Genomic DNA, 22,093 nt, shown 5'->3' with positions numbered 1-22,093 from the left:
AATAAAACTGTGGGATAATCCAGAAAAGAAATACAGTAGTCATACAAGTTCTGGTCCCTAGCACTTACTAAACAAAGATTTGTAAGCATTGAGAACTTCAATTTTTCCACTGAATCCTTTATCATTTTTTAAAGCTATGCAAGTAGGTAGGATTCATTGTTACACATGATTAGTTATTAGTAACATATTGTATTTATATAATCATGAAGTTTTTCAATTTCCAATGTAAAATAAAAATCACTCTTACAGCAAATAGAATCTAGTTGAAACTCTTTGCTACATTAAGATCATCTGTATTAAAAGAAAAAAAAAAGATCATCTGTATTGAGATACTAGATGATAAAACTTTCAAACCACTTTACTTTTGTTCATTGTCTTTGCTTCTATTTGCAGTTCTGGGAATTGCCAGTGCAGAGTGGGTGTCACCGGCCCTACATGTAACCAATGCCAAGATGGATATTATGGCTTTAGTGAGAATGGCTGCTTGCCCTGTCAATGCAATAATCGATCTGCCAGTTGTGATTCTCTCACAGGTACATATTTTCCTTAATTTTGTCATATAATTATTTCATTTTTTAAATTTTGAAATATTTCAGTGTATGTTGATTCTTCTCAAATTGTTAATAAAGGTCTTTTCTAAGTAGGATATAATAGGTCACAGCAAACCAAACTCTTTAATAACATCTTGGAGAAAATATATTAATTTCAAAAATCATATTTATTGGAGAGCTATTGAAGCAAGGAAAGCTACATGAACTAAAATTCCAGAAATGACAGAACACTTTGAAACTCTTCCTAAGTAAGCCGATCACCAGATACTGTGTGAAAATCCAGTGTAAATGAATTGACCACAAGGTGCCATGATACCAAAGAAAGATGTGGACAAGTCTAAGATTTCGGAGTGTAATTTATTGGAGACTTACTGACAGAAGCAGAGTCGGGGTGGCAACAAGACTGGTGGATACCTGAAAATTGGGTCAGAGGGTAGAAGCTTACATAATAGTCAGGACGAAATTAACTTCGTCTAAGCTGGAATGTACCTGGTTTATCTTAAGCTAGCATCAAAGATGTCAGGCACATTCCCTGTGTTGATGGTGCCAGGATCCAGTTGTAAAACTCCACGTACTCCTCTAATGGCTTTGTATATCTGTAGTGTGCTAGGATACCATGCAAGGAAACAAGCTATGGTTACTCACGAACAGTCATGGCAGTTATGACTGAAGATGGCTGCAGTCAGATCAAGCTGGATCCCTATACTAGGCATTTTCTTTCTTTCTTTCTTTCTTTTTTTTTTAAACAAAGAAACCTGTCCATTTTATTTTGTTTATTTATTTTTTAATATTTATTTTTCAGTTTTCGGTGGACTCAACATCTTTATTTTATGTGGTGCTGAGAATTGAACCCAGTGCCTGTGCATGCCAGGCGAGCGCGCTACCACTTGAGCCACCTCCCCAGCCCTAGGCATTTTCTTTCCAGGAAACATTTGCTGATTCTGGGTATAGACTAGGAAGATAGATTTGGTCTAAGCAAAGTCTTTCTCCTTGAGGAAAGTTACAAGAAGTACATTAGGCAATCATTTGGGGCTTGTATGCTGGTTGGAAATTAGAGGGACCCTAAACAAAAGGCTAGTTTTCCCACAGAACATTAGCTGACTATGCAGGAGATGGAAGGCTGGGCTATAAGATAGAAAGTAATATCAGTTTTGTGTTAAGGAGACAAGATCCTTTTAGTAATGTCAGTTTTGTGTTAAGGAGACAAAATCCTTTTAGTAGACAGGCATGGTGGTGCATACCTGTAATCCCAGCTACTTGGAAGGCTGAGGCAAGAGGATAGCAACTACAATATATGACCATCTCTTTCTTAAAACATTGCCAGACTGAAGATGCATGGGATCTAGGCTCAAACCAACAAAGGTCAGTACTAAACCTTTTAGGGCTAAGGAGATGAAGGACTGCTATATTCTCGGTCAAAAGGGCCAGGACAAACAAAGTGATGAACCAGAGGTGAAATGACTCATGCTAAAACTCCATTCATTTTCAACCCACTTTAATTTCTGATTGAATTGTGGTGATCCTTTCCTTATGTTTGCCTAACAGAGGAAAGAAGGACCCTTTGGTTCTTTTATACCATGTTTGGCATCTGATAAAAAAGTACTAGAGAATGTAGAGACAGGAAAATGTGACTAAAATAAAGATAAAATACAAATAATGGAAGAGGAACCATAAACAATCCAGATTTAGAGTTACCATACAAAAACTTTAAAATAACTAAAATTAATATTTATGAATATAGAAGATACGTTAGAAAAAATGGGTGTAAAGGAGTAAAATTTCAATTCAGTATTACACTCTGTTTAAAAAAAAAAATCAAATGCCAGGTGCGGAATTACATACCTGTAATCCCAGCAGCCCGGGAGGCTGAGGCAGGAGTATGGTGAGTTGAGTTAAAAGTCAGCCCAAGGTGCTAAGCAACTCACTGAGACCCTGTCTCTAAATAAAATTCAAATAGGGCTGGGGATGTGGCTCAGTGGTTGAGTGCGCCTGAATATAATCCCCAGTATCATCTCCCCTGCAAAATCAAATGGACAATCTAGAACTGAAAAATAAAATATCTGAAATTAATCTCTCATTGCATGTGTTTAAATGCAGATTGTACACAGTGAAGACAGGTTTGTAGGCCCAAATGCAGTGCAATTAAAAACACCCAAACTGAGGTATTTAGAGAAAATATAATGAAAAGAACAAAGCAGAAAAGACATGTGGGACACAGCCAAAAGGTCTAACAAAATAGTGGGAGACCCAGAAATGGAGGAAAGAGATGTTGCATCAAAGCAGAATCTGAAAATATGACCAAGAATTTTCCAAACAGATGAAAGACATCAGCCCACAGATTCAGAAAGCTCAGCAAACCCTACACAGTATAAAAACAAAGAAAACCACATTTAGGCAAACTTAGTCACTGTTAAAAACTAAAGACAATTAACTTCTGATTTTCAATTTTCCTAGATGTAAGGATTAGAAGCACTTTCTTAAAAATATTTTTACTACCAACCAAAAAATCAGAGCACACTAATCTGACAAGTACTACAATTATTTTGATGAGAACAGAGTAGCAAAATGTTTGAAATTGAAAATACCATGGAAAAAGCTCTTTTGAAAGCTCATTCTTAATTCTAATCCTGTACTCTCTAGTGAAGCATATGTAAGGAAATTGATTTAGAAGAAATTGTGCTATATTTTTTTTCTTTTTATATGATGTTCCCTGTCTACTTGCCAGTAATGTCTTGTGCTGTTCTTTTTCTTTTCTCTGTGATGCAGGCACACTGGCTTTTATTTCTAAAACAATCTGTTTTCCCTTGTCCCAGAGTTCTTATACATGATCTTTCCTCTGACTAGAATGATTGTTCTGATCTGCCTCTACCTGGGCCCCCTTTCCTTATTAAGTCATAATCCTCCTTCAGGTCTTCAATGAAAGGTCACTTTATTAGAGGGCAATTCCTGATGCTCTCTGCTAAATGAAAACTTCCCTATTGTATATTCTCATGTATACTTATTCTTTATTTTCTTAGCACTTATCACAATTTTTTATTATATATTTATTATTTGTGGTTGTGAGTTGCATATGACTCACTGCATTCTTAAATTCCAAGAGGGCAAGAACAATATCAGTTTTGTTCCACATTCTACATGCAGTCTCTAGCATGGTTCTTGACATAGTTAAGTACTCACTGAATGTTTGTTGAATAAGTGAACAAATAAGTAGCAAAACCTACACAGGAAGAGATGAGATTCAATAGTGGGTAACAATAGGAGTGCTTCATCAATTTTGCTTGCTCCGTAGATATTTGACAATAGCAGAAAGCAGTGTACATTGCTGGTTCTCGCTTTTATTTGTCCTTGCAGCAATGAAGCAGCTTTCTTTACTGTTAAGTAAATGCCAACCTGTGCTTGCTCTGAAAATAATTGAAGGCAAAAGAAATCCTTTTCATGGTTGATTTCTAAAAGCAGTTCGTAATAAGAGAAATAAATGGTTTCCCTTTTGGAAATATAATGAAAGAGGAATCCAACATGAAAGAGTGCAAATACTTGATCTAAAACTGCAAGCTTTGTATAAAATGAGTCTTTCTTTTTACCTCAAATTGGATTTGTTGAAAAAACAGCACTGTGATACAGCTGCCCTCTGGTGGCCATTTACTATATTTCACAGTCCTTAATCCTACTCTACCCTTACAACTTCAGTTTGAAGTGACTATCCAAGTGCTTTTTGTGGTAAAATGTAGTGGGAACATTATGGGTAGCAATTTGACGTAGATATCAGAAATCTTAAAAAATACTTCTTTGATCTAGTAATTTTGCTTCCAGGAATCTATTTTGAGAATTATCTTCCTGATAGGTTGTTGTGAAGATGAAATGCAATACATTTGTACAGCCCTAATAGAATGCCAGGTTTATCATAAGCAATCAGTAAACAGTGACTGTTGTTATGTTATAATTAAAATATTGTCAAGAATCTGGGTGCTGTGGCTCATGCCTGTAATCCCAGCAGCTTGGGGGGCTGAGGCAAGAGGATCATGAGTTCAAAGCCAGCCTTGGCAAAAAAAAAAAAAAAAAAAAAAGCTCTAAGCAATTCAGTGAGACCTGTCTCTAAATAAAGTACAAAATAGACTTGGGGATGTGTCTCAGTGGTCAAATGTCCCTAAGTTGAACCCCCGGTACTCCTAAAAAATATTGTCAAGAATAATATGTAGCAACATGAGAAAGTAAAAGAAGCAGGTTATAAAACGACATGTACTATATATAATTAGACTATTTAAATAACAAACCACAAATCTCTATAAACAAAGAAAGATTTCAAAGAAAATATTTAAAACCTGAATGAGAGATTTCTTTGGTTGGCTGTTTTTCCACTCCTGTGTTTTTCTGATTTTTCTTTATTGGTCATATTTTTCTTAAAATGGAAGTGGGAGAGGGTCTATGTAATTTTTTAACCTAGAACTTTGTGTTTACATAGTACACTTCTTTTAAAGTGCCTCCATGTATTCATAGCGTCCCATGTGAGTAATGATCTGGGCAGCTTCACCGAGTCAACTGTCTCTTTCTCTTCTATGATGTTCTTCACTTCAGGCTATCATACTTTTCCTGGTTTTCTCCTGATGTAACTAGCTTTTCCTTTCCGATCAGCTTTGCTAGATCTTCTCTAAGCACTATAATGCTTCAGAGCTTGACAAATTTGTCCTTCTCCATTTATACTTTCTCCCTAACTGATCTCATTCAGTTCCCTGGATTCAATTTAAATTAGATATATAATTCTTATATATAGATTTACGTTTCTCCCTTGATACCCACACTTAAATATCCAACAGACCACTTCACTTGAATGCTTTAATTGGTATTATAAACCTAACACATCTAAAATAACTTTTTCAATTGCCCTGAAATCTAAGCCTGATCTGCATCTTAGTAACTGGTATCATTTACTCCATTGCTCAGTTCCAAAACCTGGGAGTCATATTTGATTACTGTCTTTTTTACTGCAAAAATCCATTCTATCAGTGAGTTTTGTCAGCATCAGAATACACTAAGTCCTTCTGCTGTTCTTGACCTTTGTTCTGTCACTCTTGTCCAAGCCACTATCATCTTTGAACTACATTGACATTCTCATATCTAGCCTTTCTGCCTCCTGTCTGTTTCCCTGTCCCCCCACCCTTAATTGCCCATGACCCAGTCTCTATGTAACAATTAGAATGATCTTTTTAAAATGTAAAATAAGACCATAACATTCCCATGCTTAAGCCTTCTAATGGCCATCCCTCTTGGAATAAAATTCAAACTTCTTTCCATGGTCTACTTGATTTAAAATATAATTTTTTAGCCTTATCCTCTTTCTAACCTTATCTCCTGTTACTCTTACTTATTAGGCCATTCTGGCCTTCTTTCGGTTTGACAGGTTTAAGTTTGCCTTCTATCCTATAGAGAGGATCAGACATTTCTTGCCATAACAAAAATACATTGCTGAATTTCTGACAGGCTTATGTATAAACTATGAAATAGTAAAATTAAAAAAAAAAAAAGAAATAAGGAAAAGGCTTTTTACAGGTGACAATTTATGTTTTCAAAGTTTTGTCTTTAAATTTAGTTGGAAAAGAGCCCTACATTCCTTTCTTTGACCAATTATTTTCTTGGTTACCCCTACCAAATTTTTGAGATGCTTAGCCAAGGAATGTGAAATCACTTTAGGAAACATTCATTATTATTCCTCATTCTTATTTTCCTCCTCCTCCCCCTTTTCTTCCTTCACCTCTGATTCCTCCTCATCCTCCTCTTCCTTCTTCCCCTTCTTTCCTCCTCTTGGCCCTCCCCCTCCCTTTCTTCTTCAACCAAACTTTGACCATCTTTCAGCAAAGAAAATGTGCATTTTAAGGCAGTATCATTACATATAGGGGTGGGTTCTATGTGGAGCAAAATGAACAACATTAAACTTCAGCATATTTTTATGTCATTTATCATAAAAGAAATATCTTCAACATTTAGATTTAAAGGAAACTTAGATCACATCTAGTTCAGCTTTCTTAATTAATAGATGAGGAAAGTGAGATGTAAATAGAAAACATTATATACTATAGAATAGTCTTTCACCTTTGAATTATTAAGATTACATTAAATCATTAGCCAAAGAGTTATCCCATTTTACAGATTAGAAGAGTGAAACTCAGAGAAGCTGTTTGTTTCAGATCACATAGCTGGTGAAAGGATCAGATGGGATTAGAACTCAGATCTACCTTAAATTTCATATTATATTTCTTATGCTACATTGTCTCTTGGAGGAGTTGTAAGCTATTTTAAAAAGCTACAGTGGAGGGGCTGGGATTGTGGCTTAGCAGTAGAGAATGCTTGCCTAGCTCCTGCAAAGGCTCTGGGTTCGATCCTCAGCACCACATAAAAATAAATAAATAAAAATAAAGGTATTGTGCCCAACAACAACAACAATATATATATATATATATATATATATATATATATATATATATATATATATATATATGCTACAATGGAGGTAGAAAAGGAGCTTATTAGGTATGGAAAATGACAAACACCAAAAGTAGTGAGACTTGGGAAAAGGGAGTGAGAAAGCCATACATTGAAAGCATTGATCCTTTCGCAATATATTCTTTCCTGATGATAAAACAAACCTTGAGGAAGAGGTGTCCATCAAACATGGAAAGGCAGTCTCTGGGAAGAGGCTGAAGCATTAATCCTTATATAAACAAATCCTTTCCAGATACCAACCACTGACCCCAGGCCCTCCATTAGGTCCAATACGATATATCCCAGAAACTGACCACTGACCCTAGACTCCCTCCCATTTTGCCCCATAAAACAGACCCCAAGTTCCCAAGCACTAAAACTGACCCCTTCACTGATTCATAGAACAAACTCCAAATTCCTGGGTGCCCAAAGAAAATTGATAATCTTGCTAGACCATCTCTCAGAATAACCTATATAAGCCCAGGCCCTTTCTTTGTTCAGGGGCTCATTTTTCACCAGGAAAGTGTGTCCCACCATAGTGTCATTTCGTCCCTGCATCCCCTGCTCCTGTGTGAAACTTTGTTCCTGAATAAAGTGCTGAGCTGATTTGTGAGGTTTGCCTCTGTCCCCGTCTTTTTGTGCTAACAGAGCTATTATTTTTTAATCTACAACCTTATGTTCAAATTATAAAAGCAAATTTGCATTATTAGTTTCTATTACATGTGTATTTTAAAGGTTATGATTTTTGTTTTATAAAAATTAATCACCTTCAAGTTTCTATATGAGATGTTTTTGAGTTCTTGCAACATTTACTTATTTATATGTGATATATTTGTGACCATATTGATTTTTCTAATGAGAAAAAATTAAGAAAATAAAAACAAAACGACACATGTATTTGAGACAATTTGAAAATCAGAGACAGGAAAACCACTGAAAGGACAGTTGCCCCTCATAACTGTTATAAATGTTCCAGTGTAATGATGTCTGGTCTGTCTTTAATAATTTTCTTTTTCCATATCTGTACTCCAGGTGCATGGTGTCTTTAAAACAAGAAAAATGTGAAGGATATTTAAGAATTGATGATTTTTACTCTTAACATTTGTTTTCATTTTACTTTTAAGATAGCATACTTATTGTTTAGGGCTTTTGGGTTTTTTTTTTGTTGTTTGTTTGTTTGTTTGTTGGCTTTTATTTTGTTTTAAAGTAAAAGTAAAGTAAGTAAATGACTTAAGATAGTGAAATTATATTGCAACAGTTTCAAAGACTTGTGGTCTTATCTAGAATGGTAGAAAGCACCAAAATAATAAGCATGTGGGCCCAGTAGCTTTGTAGGAACAAAGTATTCAAAGTATATACATATAAAATAAGAATAGCAACATGGCCTTTTCTTTCATACAAAAAGAGCTTATTGTTGAATTATATTTTACCCCAAATGTCCAAATTTTGTTACAGAACTGTTTAACTCTTTTGAGGTATTTTTATATTATATTAAAGTTTAAAGTTTAGCACTTTGTCAAGATTTTTTCTCTTAGAATTTCTTTTCATTGAACATATTTAATACAAGGAGATCAGGTAGACAGATTTTGCATAAAATGCAGGTTTTGGCTTTTGTAATCTGTACAACACTTTGACATTTCAGATTCTTTCATTTTATAGAGCCAAATCCACACTTTCCTAGAATGTATTTTTTAATTGTTTTTTTTTTTTTAAATTGTCACAACGTATAAGACTAAAGAGGGATCAGGACATAAAAAGGCCTGGAAGGAAACTAATACTTACGGTGCTTATTGCTTTATTAGTTATATGCTGTTTCATTCTATATGTGAAAAATTCTATATGTGCATTAACACTAATGGGTCTTTAAAAATTATATGATTTAAAGTGATAATATTACATCAAGGTTCAACTTAAATCACAGGTAAAACTTAAATCACAGATTTCTTTCCCAGTAAGTTGGTGAAGTTAAGGGGACTTCTGTAATCACCTAAGAATTGAGATTTGACATGCATATTAATAACATTTTGGGGGCTTTTCAAATATTGTTCCAGTGATTAGGCCATTTTATTTCATAGCTTCATTCTCTTATCTTTTTTTTTTTTTTAATATTTATTTATTTATTTATTTTTAGTTTTCGGCGGACACAACATCTTTGTTTGTATGTGGTGCTGAGGATCAAACCCAGGCCGCACGCATGCCAGGCGAGCGCGCTACCGCTTGAGCCACATCCCAGCCCCCATTCTCTTATCTTTTTAAAATAAATATTTCACTAGTAAGAAAAAGAAAACAAATCAGACTATGAACAGTATTAGTATTGAACTGTTTTAGCTCATCTTGTAAAATGCCATCATCTTCCTAGATTTCTTTGTAAAATTTACTAACTTATTTCTGAGGTAGTAGTTCTAAGTGTTCTTTTGAATATATGTGGCCTGCAAAGAAGGGAATGTGTGTTATACTGCACTTTCTTGTCCCTGTTTTCAGTTGCTATGTTGCTTTAGTGTCTGTACAGCAACCTTACTAATAGAGTACCAAAGGAGCAGTATTATAAAACTTCACTCATCTATGGAGCATTTGCCTAACATGTGAGAGTCCCTGGTTTCAATCCCCAGCACTGCCAAACAATTAAATATAAATAAAAACCTATGAAAAATAATATGACAAACACCAATGTTCCCATACCCAAAATTCATAAATATTAACATTTTAGCATTTTGTTTCATATTTACACATATATGTATATATGATTATATATTCAAAATAGGAGATTTCAAATAAAGTTGAGGTCTTCTTTGTTTTGCTCCTTTGTCTCATTTTTCTCTCTCCCTTGGCAGAAACAAGCACAGCATAAAATTCTGCATTCTCTTTACCTCTTTCTGTATACCTTTTAAATTTTTACCACATATGTTGTATGTATCAATCTGGCTTAGCAGTATTATGTAGCCATTTGCTTAGTTATTGCTTAGTGTGGTTTAAAAAATTTTTAAAATAAGTATTCTCCTTCTGTATGTATTATTCTACAATTTCCTTTTAAAATCAGTATTGTTTTTAAGATATTTACATGTTCATGCATCTAGGTGTAGTTCACTTATTTAACTATAGTATCCAAACTATGAAAATGCCACAGTTTTATCTGTTAATTGATATTTATATTGTTTTCATTTTTCTTTGCACATAGCTGGCCTCCTTTTAGTATGCATTCATTTGACCAACGGGAATATTGTGACTCTAATCATGTACCCATTCTTTCCCTCTGGGGGACACTGAACTCATAGACATGGCTAGAACAGAAATAACATGGTTAATTCTTACAGTCTTTTTGTTGCAGGCATGGTTTTTGAAAATTGTTATGTTTTCAGTGTAAATCTTTAACTCTTAAAAATAATTTGTTTCTTTTAGGTGCTTGTTTAAACTGCCAGGAAAACAGCAAAGGGGTTCACTGTGAAGAATGCAAAGAAGGATTTTATCAGAGTCCTGATGCCACTAAAGAATGTCTTCGGTGTCCTTGTTCAGCAGTGACATCTACAGGCATTTGCACTATAAGTAAGTCTTCATTTCAGAGAAAAATCCTCCCCCAAATTCTTTATTAATAATTATTAATTTCATCGATGAATCAAGTTCTGGATATATAGGTGGAAGGAAGTTATAAAAGCAGCAAAATTTTCCTTTTTAGGAATTTACAATCTAACTCAAATATATATGTGAAATGATACTTAAAATATCTAAAAACCGTCACAATTAGTTAATACAAGAACTGAGCAACTTTTGCTCACCTATTTGAAGGTACAATTACTAATTAGTTCTTCCAAGGTGCTTAATAATGTGGGCTGATTATGTTTATACAGTTATTTACAAATACAGTTAATGCCATATATTCCTGGTGTATTAATTATCAATTGCTTTATAACCAATTACCCTAAGATTTAGTGCTTTAAAACAATAAATATTCATTATTTCCCATATTTTCTGTTATGAGTTTGAAAGCAGCCTAGCTGGACAAACCTGGTTAGGTTCTTCCTTCCTTTCTTCTTCCCCAGCCTTTCTTTTAAAATTGCAGCTTTATTGAGATATAATTTGCATTCCATACAATTTATTCAACATGTAAAGTTAAATGTTTTTTAATGTATATTCACAATGTTGTGCAACCATCATCACAGTCATTTTTGGAACACAGTCATCACCTCTTCCCATCAAAAATCTCAAAAAATAAAACAAACAATTCTATAACCATTAGCAATCATTCTCATTTCCTCTAGCCTTAGGCAACCACTAACCTATTTTCCTTCTCTGTGGATTTGCCCATTCTGAACGTTTTATATAAATGGAATCTACAATATGCGGCCTTTTGTATTTGGCTTCTTTTACATGGGGTATTTTCAAAGTTCATTCATGTTGCAACATATACTGGCACTTCATTCCTTTTGTTTGACAAATATTATGCCATTCTATGGATATACACATCATGCTTATCCATTCATCAGTTGATGGACATGTGGGTTGTTTCTGTTTTCTGTCCATTACAAATAATACTGTTGTGAACATTTGTTTTTGTGTGTACAAGTGTCTCCATTTCTCTTTGGTATATAACCAGGAGTGGAATTGCTGGATCATATAGTAGCTTAACTTTGTTTAACTCTGTGAGGAATTATCAGATTATTTTCCAAAGTGAGTACACCATTTTACATTCTCATTTTCCCCAATACTCTATGAGAGTTCTAAGTTCTCCACACCCTCACCAAAACTTAATATTGTCTTTTTATAATTATAGCCATCCTAGTGGATGGGAAATGTTATTATATTGTGGTTTTAATTTGCACTTTTCTTATAACTGTGTGCCTACTGACCATTTGCATATTTTCCTTAGAGAAATATCTATTTATCTTTTGTTCATGTTGAAATTGGATTGTTTATCTTTTTATTATTGAGTTAAAAGAGTTTTAGATACAAGTCCCTTATGAGATATGGTTTATAGGGGCTGAGGACAGCATGGGGGAGACCACTTGCCTAGCATTCCAAGGCCCTGGGCTTAAACATAAGCACTGAAAAAAAAAATGTTAAAAAAGAAAGATGTATGAGGGCTGGGTTTGCTCAGTGGTATTGCGCTTACCTAGCACGTGTGAAGCACTAGGTTTGATTCTCAGCACCACATAAAACAAATAAATAAAATAAAGGTATTGTGTCCATCTACAACTAAAAATAATTTTTTAAAGATGTATGATTTGTAGATATTTTATTTTATCCTATGATTTAATTTTTTTTTTGCTTTCTTGATGATATTCTTTTTAGCACAAAAATTTTTAATTTCAAGAAAATCCAATTTATTTAACTTTTTCTGTCATTGTTTGTGTTGGCCTGAGATTTCTCATGCGGTTATAATCAAGATGTTATCCAGGGCTGTAGTCAGTGATCTGAAAGCTTAAGTGGGACTGTAGTATCTGCTTTTAAGTTGGCTTACTCATGTAGCTTGCCAGAGGCAAAAGTCTCCTATTATTCACCATGTGGACCTCTTTATAGAGTTACTTAAATGTTTTTACAGCATGACAGCTGGCTTTCCCTAAGAGTGAATGATCCAAGAGAACAAGATGGAAGCTGCAATGCATTTTGTAATTTAGTTTCTGAAACAAGAGATTGGTTTCATATGTCTATCCTATCAAGTGTGGGAGGGTACTACACAAGAGTGTGACTTGTAGGCAGGGAGCATTAGGTGCCATTTTGAAAATTAGCTGCCATACCTGGTAATGGGAACTGGCACATTTACTCCTCTTCTCATAGAAAGGTCATATAGATACTTTCACTGATTCCAAAATAGTAATTGAGCACCTGGTACATGCTTGTCATCATATTAGACAAGGGATACCAAGATCTAAAAAGTGAAATATGGTCCTTGTTTTAAAAGATTTGGCAGTCTAGTAGAGAGGAAGGCACATAGATATAGCATGAAAAGTAGCAAATGTATTTATAGAATATAATGGGACACAAAAGGAAGGGTATTCCATTGAACATGGGAATGAATATTAGGAAATTTTTTATAAAAGGTTATACATTTAGGTAACATACCTTATTAATTATCATTATTTGTGTAAGTACATAGTAACCATTTAGGATAAATTAGGACTGTTATAGAGTTAGAAATATGAAAATATTATGTATTAGCACCTAGACCTGCATCAATCATATCAGAATTCTACAGTGGTTTTCTTATTTTTATAAGCATATTGATGTGTTACAGGTGTCAAGAATTTAAGATTTTAGAACTTTATAGGAATTATAAATAAGAATTTAAGTTATATTTGTCCTTGGCTCATATAGAGTAACTTTCCTTTTGAACACAGAACTTCACTTATGATAGTTGCTTTTTAAATGATTGTTGAATAGCTGACTAAATTTACTTTCTTTTGAAAGATGGTGCCTTACAAAAGCAATATGCTTGAAATTCTCTGTGCCTTTTCCAGGTACAGAGGATTTCTGTCCATAAAGACAAATCATATAGAAATCATGTCTATATTTTTAACCATTTTATCTTCATTCCTAATGTTTGGTTAATGTTAATAATACATGTGGAGTGAATATAAAGGGACATAGCCATAACTCAGACAGAGAGTAGTCAGATGTAGATTTAATAAGAGTTTAGAGGGGAGAGGATAACTTCCTACTGGGACTATAGAAAAATCTTCATGAAGCAGGTAACATTTGAACTGGGCCTTGAAGAATGAGGATTGGGACATCTAGAAATGTATTTATGTAGAGTTGAGTGGGAAATCAAAGAAAAAAGCTGAATAGGGACCTGACCAGTCCAATTTGACCTGTATGTATGTGTTCCAGAACATATATTGTACTCACACTATGGACTAAGGGTAGGACAGCCAATTCAGATAGTTTCATGCTTTCAGAACTCACTGTTTCTAGTGGAGAAACTAACATACAAACAAATGCAGTGCAGTATTATGGGGAAGATCATAGAGAATATAAACTGTCCCATCGTTAAAGAGACACCTTAGTAAGTAGTGGCAGTAATCTAGGTGAGAAACGATGAAGGCCTAAACTAACATCCCTTAGTGGATTTGGCGAGAGATATAAGTAGATTGGAAAGATTTTAATGAGGTGTGATTGATATGAATTAATAACTGCTTGTAGGAGTTGGGGAGGAAGACTGAGGAAAGATGATGTAAGTTGGTACCATTCACTGAACATTGGAAGAATATAGGACTCAGGAAGGGAAGATGTCGAGGACAATAATTTATATTAAGTTTGAAATGTTTGTGGATCCAGCCATACAAGTTAGTATATTGTTTGGAATTTTAGACAGAGAAATGGACTATAAATACACATTTTGGAATTGTCATTCATGTGAGTGGATGCGCTCACCTGGGAGAATGAACAGGGTGACAAGTGAAAAAGACCAAAATTAGAGGTATGGGAATATACCAGAATTTAAGTAGGGAAGAGATGGAGGAAATGTTCATTAAAGCAATAATTTCTCCAATTTTTCATGTCTAAAAAGAGAAGGAATTAAAAAAAAACTGGGCATTTTTCAGAACAGCTACCATCACAATTATTTGGACTCCCAACTTAAGGATTTTTCTTTCACCTTCTCATTCTACCTGAATAGGTTCTCAGGAGAGTCCCATCTTTTCTATGTTAAGCTGGAAAACTAGTAAATAAATTAGATTGGTAAGTTGATTCCGCATATCTCTTAATGTTGAAAAGAAATAGTAAGGAGGATTTTATAAATATATTTGAGGACTAAAAGTTATTTTGTATTTTTAATTATAGCTTGAGATTTTATTAAATTAATTTGATGTTCTCTTTTAGAATCGAATGAATTGGGACCTAAATGTGTCCAGTGTAAAGATGGTTATACAGGCCCGAACTGCAATACATGTGAAAATGGCTATTACAATTCTGACAGCATTTGTACACCATGCCAGTGTCATGGTCATGTGGATCCAGATAAAAGTCCAAAGATTTGCAAGCCCGAGAGTGGTGAATGCATCAACTGCCTCCACAACACCACTGGGTTTTGGTGTGAGAACTGCCTAGAAGGTTATGTTCGAGACCTCCAGAGAAATTGCATCAAGAAAGGTAAAACTTCACCTAAGATTATATTTTTAATATCTAAGCCTAGCACTGAAAATTTCAAAACCTCTACCTTTAGCTTTAAAACCGTCCAATCTCACCAGAGGAATTTTTGGAAATAGAATTTTATAGATATTTGCCTACAGAGGTTTCCTTCCCTTCCTGCTTCTCTCCTGATGTTCCAAAGTCAACTCCAGAAATTTGAGAACCAAGACAAAGTCATTGCGACAGTGAGACCAAGTGTTCTCACATTTTCCCTTCATCTACTTTTATTTTCATGTTAATAATTTTAAAGTCCTATCGTTCCTTTTATCCTTTCCTTCCTTTTATTCTCATCACTTTCAGCGATCATCAAAGGTCTTTTCAAGTAGGGTCCTATCATCTGGTTAGAAATTCCAGCTAAGAATAGAGTTTATTTCAACATCTGTCCAAATTTTGGGCTTAAGTTATTCCATGTGTGATGGGAGAAATGGTATTAATATTTCTTTAGGTTTTTTTTTTAAGTTATTCACATGGCAGAATATTTCTTATAGGGAATTTCAGTAAAGATTTAGAATTATAAATTCATGATGAGCTAGGGATATTTGGAGATTATTAGGACACTGAGCGATTAGACCATGTTCTACAATCCAATCTACTATTCTAACAGATGCTGAATACTAGGTTGACACACACTTGGTCTGTGGCAGGTGCAAATTTTCTGCCATTTTCTTGATATCCTTATACTTTTGTGATCAAGGCTGAAGGACTCAGATTGAACCCTATCACTGGAGACCTTGTCACTCAATTCTCTTTTCCATTTGGGAGGCAGACCTTGTTCATACCTTATCCATACCAAGGAATACCTAATTAGTGGATAGGAGTTTTTTGGGGTTTTATTTTAAGTTATTAAGTAATATAAACTTTGCCCCTTTTCAGATAAATTTATCTGGCTGACTTATGGTAATGAATAATAATAACACCAACAATAATAATTTTAGTAAGTATCTATGTGCCAAGTACTGTAAGCATGAACTGTGATAGTGCTGTATAGGGCAATATCTCATTTGATTCTGCCCAAGAATTCTGTAAAGTGACATTATTACTCTCATTTAACAGGTGAGAAACCGAGGTTTTAAAAAAGATTGTCCTATCAGGCTGGGGTTGTAGCTCAAGGGTAGAATGCTGGCTGGCCTAGCAGGTATGAGGTCCTGGGTTCAATCCCAGCATCACAAAAAAAATAAAAGAAAGAAAGAAAGAAAAAGAAAAGAAACAAAATTGACTTATCTATACCAACATAATTTTGTTTGAGTCCAAAGCCTTGGATCCTTCTACTAAGCTGTGCTGCACTAGTACAAAGTCTAGTACCTTAATTATAAAATAGCTATAAGCTACACAAAGGAAGAATTACCACACCTGGAATCAAAGGAAGCTTGTTTTTTCTGTTGGAGGACATCAAATTTGAGCACTTAAATTGTGTTTTTCAGGTGTATTTAAAGGAAATATTTGTTTCAGGAAATTTTACCTTCCTCATGAAATGCCATCAGACATGTTGGGCTTATAAGTCAAATGATTGCCATCTATCTCTGTCACTTTTAACCATGTGATTTAGAACTCAGTAGTGGCATCTTTACTGCCTTTACAGGAATTTATAGGATTCTATCCATAAGTGAAGAAGGATAGAAAACTCCAACATTGGGGCTGGGATTGTGGCTCAGAGGTAAATCGCTTATCTAGCACATGCGAGGCCCTGGGTTCGATCCTCAGCACCACATAAAAATAAATAAACAAAATTAAAGTATTGTGTCCAACTACTTCTAAAAAATAAATACTAAAAAAAAAAAGAAAGAAAACTCCAACATTGGAATTTTCTCAAAGATTTTAATAGAGATATTACACATATTGGAGAATAGCCAGGAATGTAACAAGTTAGCTTCCCAGACTCTGATTCTTATCACTGTATTTCTTTAAAAATTATTTTTAACTTGCATTATCTTAAAGCAAAGTACCACGTCAACATCCCACATCCACTTCCACTCCCATGTGTATTTCTTTTATTGTTTCTTGAAACTAGATAATTTTGTCTTTTACATTTCATTCTCTGTTTTTTATTTTCAGAAGTTATTGTTCCAACACCTGAAGGTTCTACCATTTTGGTTTCCAATGCCTCTTTGACCACATCAGTGCCCACCCCTGTTATAAATAGTACATTTACCCCCACAACCCTGCAGACTATCTTTTCAGTAAGCTCTTCTGAAAATAGCACTTCAGCTTTAGCTGATGTATCATGGACTCAATTTAACATCATCATTTTGACAGTCATCATCATTGTGGTGGTGCTGCTAATGGGATTTGTCGGGGCCGTATATATGTACCGTGAGTACCAAAACCGGAAACTCAATGCCCCCTTTTGGACCATCGAGCTGAAAGAAGATAATATCAGTTTTAGCAGCTACCATGACAGCATTCCCAATGCAGATGTGTCGGGACTGTTGGAAGATGATGGCAATGAAGTGGCTCCCAATGGGCAGCTGACCCTGACGACACCCATGCATAACTACAAAGCCTAAGGAGCTGGATTGTTAAACTACAATGCTTACTAAAACAGCATCAGCCCTTGAGCCAGACAAAGCCTGGGTAGAGTTTGCTGAGAAAGCAAAGGCAAATAGTGCATCTGAAATTTGCAGGTACAAATCTGTAATGCGCTTAGCCTATCTATTGCTTTTAGTATTGCCATGAAGATCTGAAGCATTGATTCATTAAGGACCTGAAGTAAAGTATATTTTTGTACCAAACCACATGGGAGTATGGAAAGGCTGAACCCCATAGTGCAGCCCAAATCCTCTTTGACCTCCAAATAGACTGTTGGGGAAGTGTTCGCCTCGCCAACAGTAACAGGATGATGGTTGGGAAGGGAGGAAAGGACTGCTAGAAGACTTCATCTCCATTCCTGAAACATTTTTTTTTTAAAGGAGGGCCAGGGATTATTTTGATTTTACTCTCCTAAAAAACATCATTGAGGAAAAGATGGTGTCTATGCTGTATCACAATGAACAATCTTGATTGTTTCTAGAATAAAGGCAGAAAAGTCCCAAGAAGATCTTTAGAAGGGCTTGATTTTTTTCCTCCCAGGATTCTCACTCAATGATGAGATTAAAGCACAGGATGAGCTTCTAATGGTAGAGAACAGAAGGCAGCATTGGGGGAGCAGGAAGCTGATGGTCCTCCTCAGGGGTTCTGTGTAAATGATAAATTGTCTAAAAATAGGAATATTCCTGCCTCTAGAGAAATAAGGTGTACATAGTTAATGTAGCATATCTGGTCAACATTGTATTTGTATCTATTTGTAAAAAAAAAATTCATGTCATATTTTATCATCTAGAATTTATTTGTACAGCAGTTAATGGCACTGTAAAAAGAAAATATGGGTATTGGTTAAAAAACTGTAAAATAGATGGCAATATTGCTAGAGCTGGGACTCTGGTGAGCATTAGTCATTTTTAGTCCCTCTTTGGACATTGTTGAAATTTATAAGAGGTTGAATGTGTCTAATCTTTCTTTCCTTTCTCAACCTAAAAGTAGAGTTATATGCTCTTTGACCTACTATAGATTCAAGCAATAGATTTTGAAGTCAATAAATGTTAAGCTGGGACACAGGCTACATTCTCCAAAACACTCACCTAATTAGACACTAGCCATTCTATATGTTTTACATAGATTAACATAAAACATTCTCATTGAAATATTTTTTCCTGAATGTAAAAGTTAGTCTTCCAAAGGATAGAAATATTTGATTTTCAAAAGAAAAGCCATCATCTCACTTGGGATCCCTGGTTTTAATGCCTGTGAACTATTTATATCTTCCACTCAAAAAAACAAAACAAAAAAACTCTTATAATTGAACATAGCCCATCACTCATTTGCCCTCTCTTTGCAGTGCTATAGTTCTTCCATAATCTTATTGTCTGGTTAGAGGGTAGCTCTGTAGTTGAATTTTTTTTTAAACTCCTGGAGGCCAACTACTGTTGCTCTCATTTATTATGATATTGACAGATTGTGGATTAAGCAAGCTAAGAAAGGTGACCAGAAGTCAAATACAGATATTTATCAGGAGGAACAGCAAACAATGAGACAGAAAAAAATGAAGACTTCTTAGACCTAGGAAATCTAAGTTGACCCCTTTGACTAACTTTCTAAGATAAAACCCTAGAATTTGTTACCTTTTATAGGAGACCCCTACAATGTTCTCAGGGTTTGGAAATGATGTTCTAGAGGATAGGTAGGCATAGAATCTGCTTCTGGTAACCTGAGGATATTCTGCATATTTGACCATTGATCACAAGAGTAGACATTATATTATATTAAAGTTATTTCATATTTCTATTGATCTTTGTAGTTTACAAAGCACTTTTCCATGTGTGTGCCCTTTGTTCCTACCATAGCCCCTGAGAAAGTAATCATTCTACCCACGTTTAAATGAGGAGACTGAGGCACAGAGGGGCTGAATGTCTTATTCAAGGATCCTCAATGTGTGTCATTATTAGGCTTGGAATGAAGACTTCCAACTCTGAAGCACATGTTCTTTCAACTATACATTGATGCAAAAATTTGCCTAGCCACACACATAAGAAGGCTGGGAGGAAGAGTCCCATTGTGGATGTTTCTAATTTTTTGTCATTACCAGGTACAATGCAGAGCCATAGATCTAGGAAGGACTCTAGAAAGAACACAGGAAGATTACTATCTGAAGTCAACATTAGTGATAAGAAAACAAAACTGCCATTTCTGCTTCATTTAGGTGATCTACTCCCTTCAAGCAGGGAGGGGAAGCTTGGTTTCCTCAGAAGTTGCTGCATAAGTGTAGAGGTTGTGTCCTGAAATTCTAAGGAATTATGTAAAGTGACATACCTGCCTTTCTCTGATACCCCACCTCCTGCCAAAAGAAGTCAGGATTGAGGCTGGTGAAAAATAAATGTGTTAAACAGAAGTTAATCCAATAAAGAAAGAAAGAGTGTCTGTTGGAGTCTAAGAGCCAAAACTAACCAGTTAGGATTCTGGCCACATATAGATTCCTTGAAAGAGACCTTAAAAGATATTGCAAAAAATTGAATCACAATGTTTATCTTGTTAGCAACTCTTAGATCATGTTCATAGTTTTTCACAAAGGAAAAATATTAAGGCCTTAATATGTGTTTTAAATAATTTTCTTTAGTGACCTGCATTTTTGCTTGTGGAAATAATTTTGCTCCAAAATACAAATCAATCATGAGTTGTTTTACCACTGAAGTCAGACTAGGAAGTTGGTAAGAAATGAAGCACTGCACACTGTTGCTTCCTCTGAAGGCATCCCCGCAAACTCTGGCATCCAGCAATGGGATCCCAACAGTCCTTTAGAAGAATAAAAATTCTAGGGATTAGGAATGAGCTGTTTTATTTCAACAAGATAATACCAACGTTGAAATGGCAGAGGCTATTAAGTGATACTTTTATCTTCATTAATTCATTTTAATAAGCCCTTATGCATTTCTGATAGTTAGATACTTTAGGTAGTATTGTTAAGTATGTCTTCGTCCTCCCTTACTTCCCCCTCCCTCCACTCTACCTCCCAGGGCTCTCTTATTAATGGAATTTCTTCAACTATAGGAAAAAAGTGATAATTTAAAAAAAAAACCTCATATTTATCCTGAGGTCCCATGGACCCAGTGTTTAACTTTTCCCAGTGAGATCTGGATTTTAAGAGATAAGAACAAATCAGATATATGGAATGGGAAGAGAGAGATTTTTGAACAGGGTTTGTATCAGCCTCGAATTATATGGCTACTCTCCAGCTTTAATAGTCCCAGGATAATTGACCATCAGAGAAGTACTCACTGACTTCCTAGTTGATTTTGGTCAGCTGACTGTCTTCAAGATATTTAGCCCTTCTTGTGCTATTGTGGAAATGAGGAGCTAAAGCAACAGTACTTATTTTTGGAAGATTTAATTAGAACTGGGTTATTACATCATTGGTCCTACACTTTTTGGTAAATATAACACCACCTGTAATTAGTATCTACTGGTTCTCCTATTTTGGGTTATGTGGTTAGGAGTTGAATTTCCTCATCTCAAAGGAAGCTCTCTTGCAAAGTGTTCAGAGAAGTTAGAGCTAAGAAAGTCTTCCTGGCCTCATCCACAAAGAACCTTTGGTTTCTTTTGATCTTGAGAGTAAGGAGTTTGGGAGCTAAAATGGGTTTGATGTGTGCTGGGAGTCAGGAAAGGTTAACATATATTTCTCTTCAATCCTGAGCCAGTCACTATGCCAAGGGGAAAAGCAGGAAGAACACACTGATTCATCTGAAGAAGTCAAACAGGATCAAATGGACTATAAAGGTTATGAATCATTAAAACATCGGTGGTTGAATGATGCTTTTTCCAAAGCAATGGGGAATCCTTCTTGTTACTTATGCATATGCAATAACTAAAGCAGCAGGCCTAGAATGTGAGCCCAGGGCCTCAGATTCAAATTAGTCCAAAAGCAAAATGAATTTAAGTCAAGTTTTAATGCTAGGCACAAGCACTCTGTAACAAGTTAAATTTCATCCCAAGTAATTAGGGAATGTTTCTGAAACATTAAACTTGTGTTTATGTCACTACAATTCTAACACAAATTTTAAAAACATGTTTCACTCATGTGCTGTACTAGGCTTCATGATGCATTTCTAAATTTGTGTATGATTTGAATATATGAAAGAATTTATACAAGAGTGTTATTTAAAATTATTAATAAATGTATATAATTTGTACCTATTGTAGATTTGTTGTTTTACTCTTTTGTTGGTCAAAGTTGATATAGGTCTGTGTGGTTAAGAATATTTAAAGAATGTTTTCTACTTGGAGAAAAGTACCACATGAAGAAGATTCCCTTTCTTAAAATAAACAAACACCTGAGAAGAAAATACATATTAATATGTACTCGTATTTGTGCTTTTCTTCCCCAATTAAATCCATTGGTATTTCTATGAAATTTTTATACAGAT

At 34.9% G+C, this 22,093-nt stretch overlaps 1 protein-coding gene across 1 annotated transcript in view; it reads left to right on the top strand.

Moving 5' to 3' along the window:
* Megf9 (multiple EGF like domains 9) overlaps positions 1-21,859 on the top strand; it is a 102,125-nt gene extending 80,266 nt beyond the window's left edge. The window contains exons 3-6 of the mRNA XM_046451250.2: positions 394-533; positions 10,422-10,565; positions 14,835-15,104; positions 17,196-21,859. Coding sequence (XP_046307206.1) covers positions 394-533; positions 10,422-10,565; positions 14,835-15,104; positions 17,196-17,647 — 1,006 coding nt within the window. The 3' untranslated portion in view covers positions 17,648-21,859. The remainder of the gene's footprint in view (positions 1-393; positions 534-10,421; positions 10,566-14,834; positions 15,105-17,195) is intronic.
* Positions 21,860-22,093: the final 234 nt, after the last annotated feature.

This window comes from Marmota monax, unplaced genomic scaffold (assembly GCF_021218885.2).
Source record: "Marmota monax isolate L192 unplaced genomic scaffold, Marmota_monax_Labrador192_F-V1.1 WCK01_AAM20220418_F8-fsc00020, whole genome shotgun sequence".
NCBI lineage: Eukaryota > Metazoa > Chordata > Mammalia > Rodentia > Sciuridae > Marmota > Marmota monax.
This window is presented reverse-complemented; position numbering and strand designations above follow the sequence as displayed.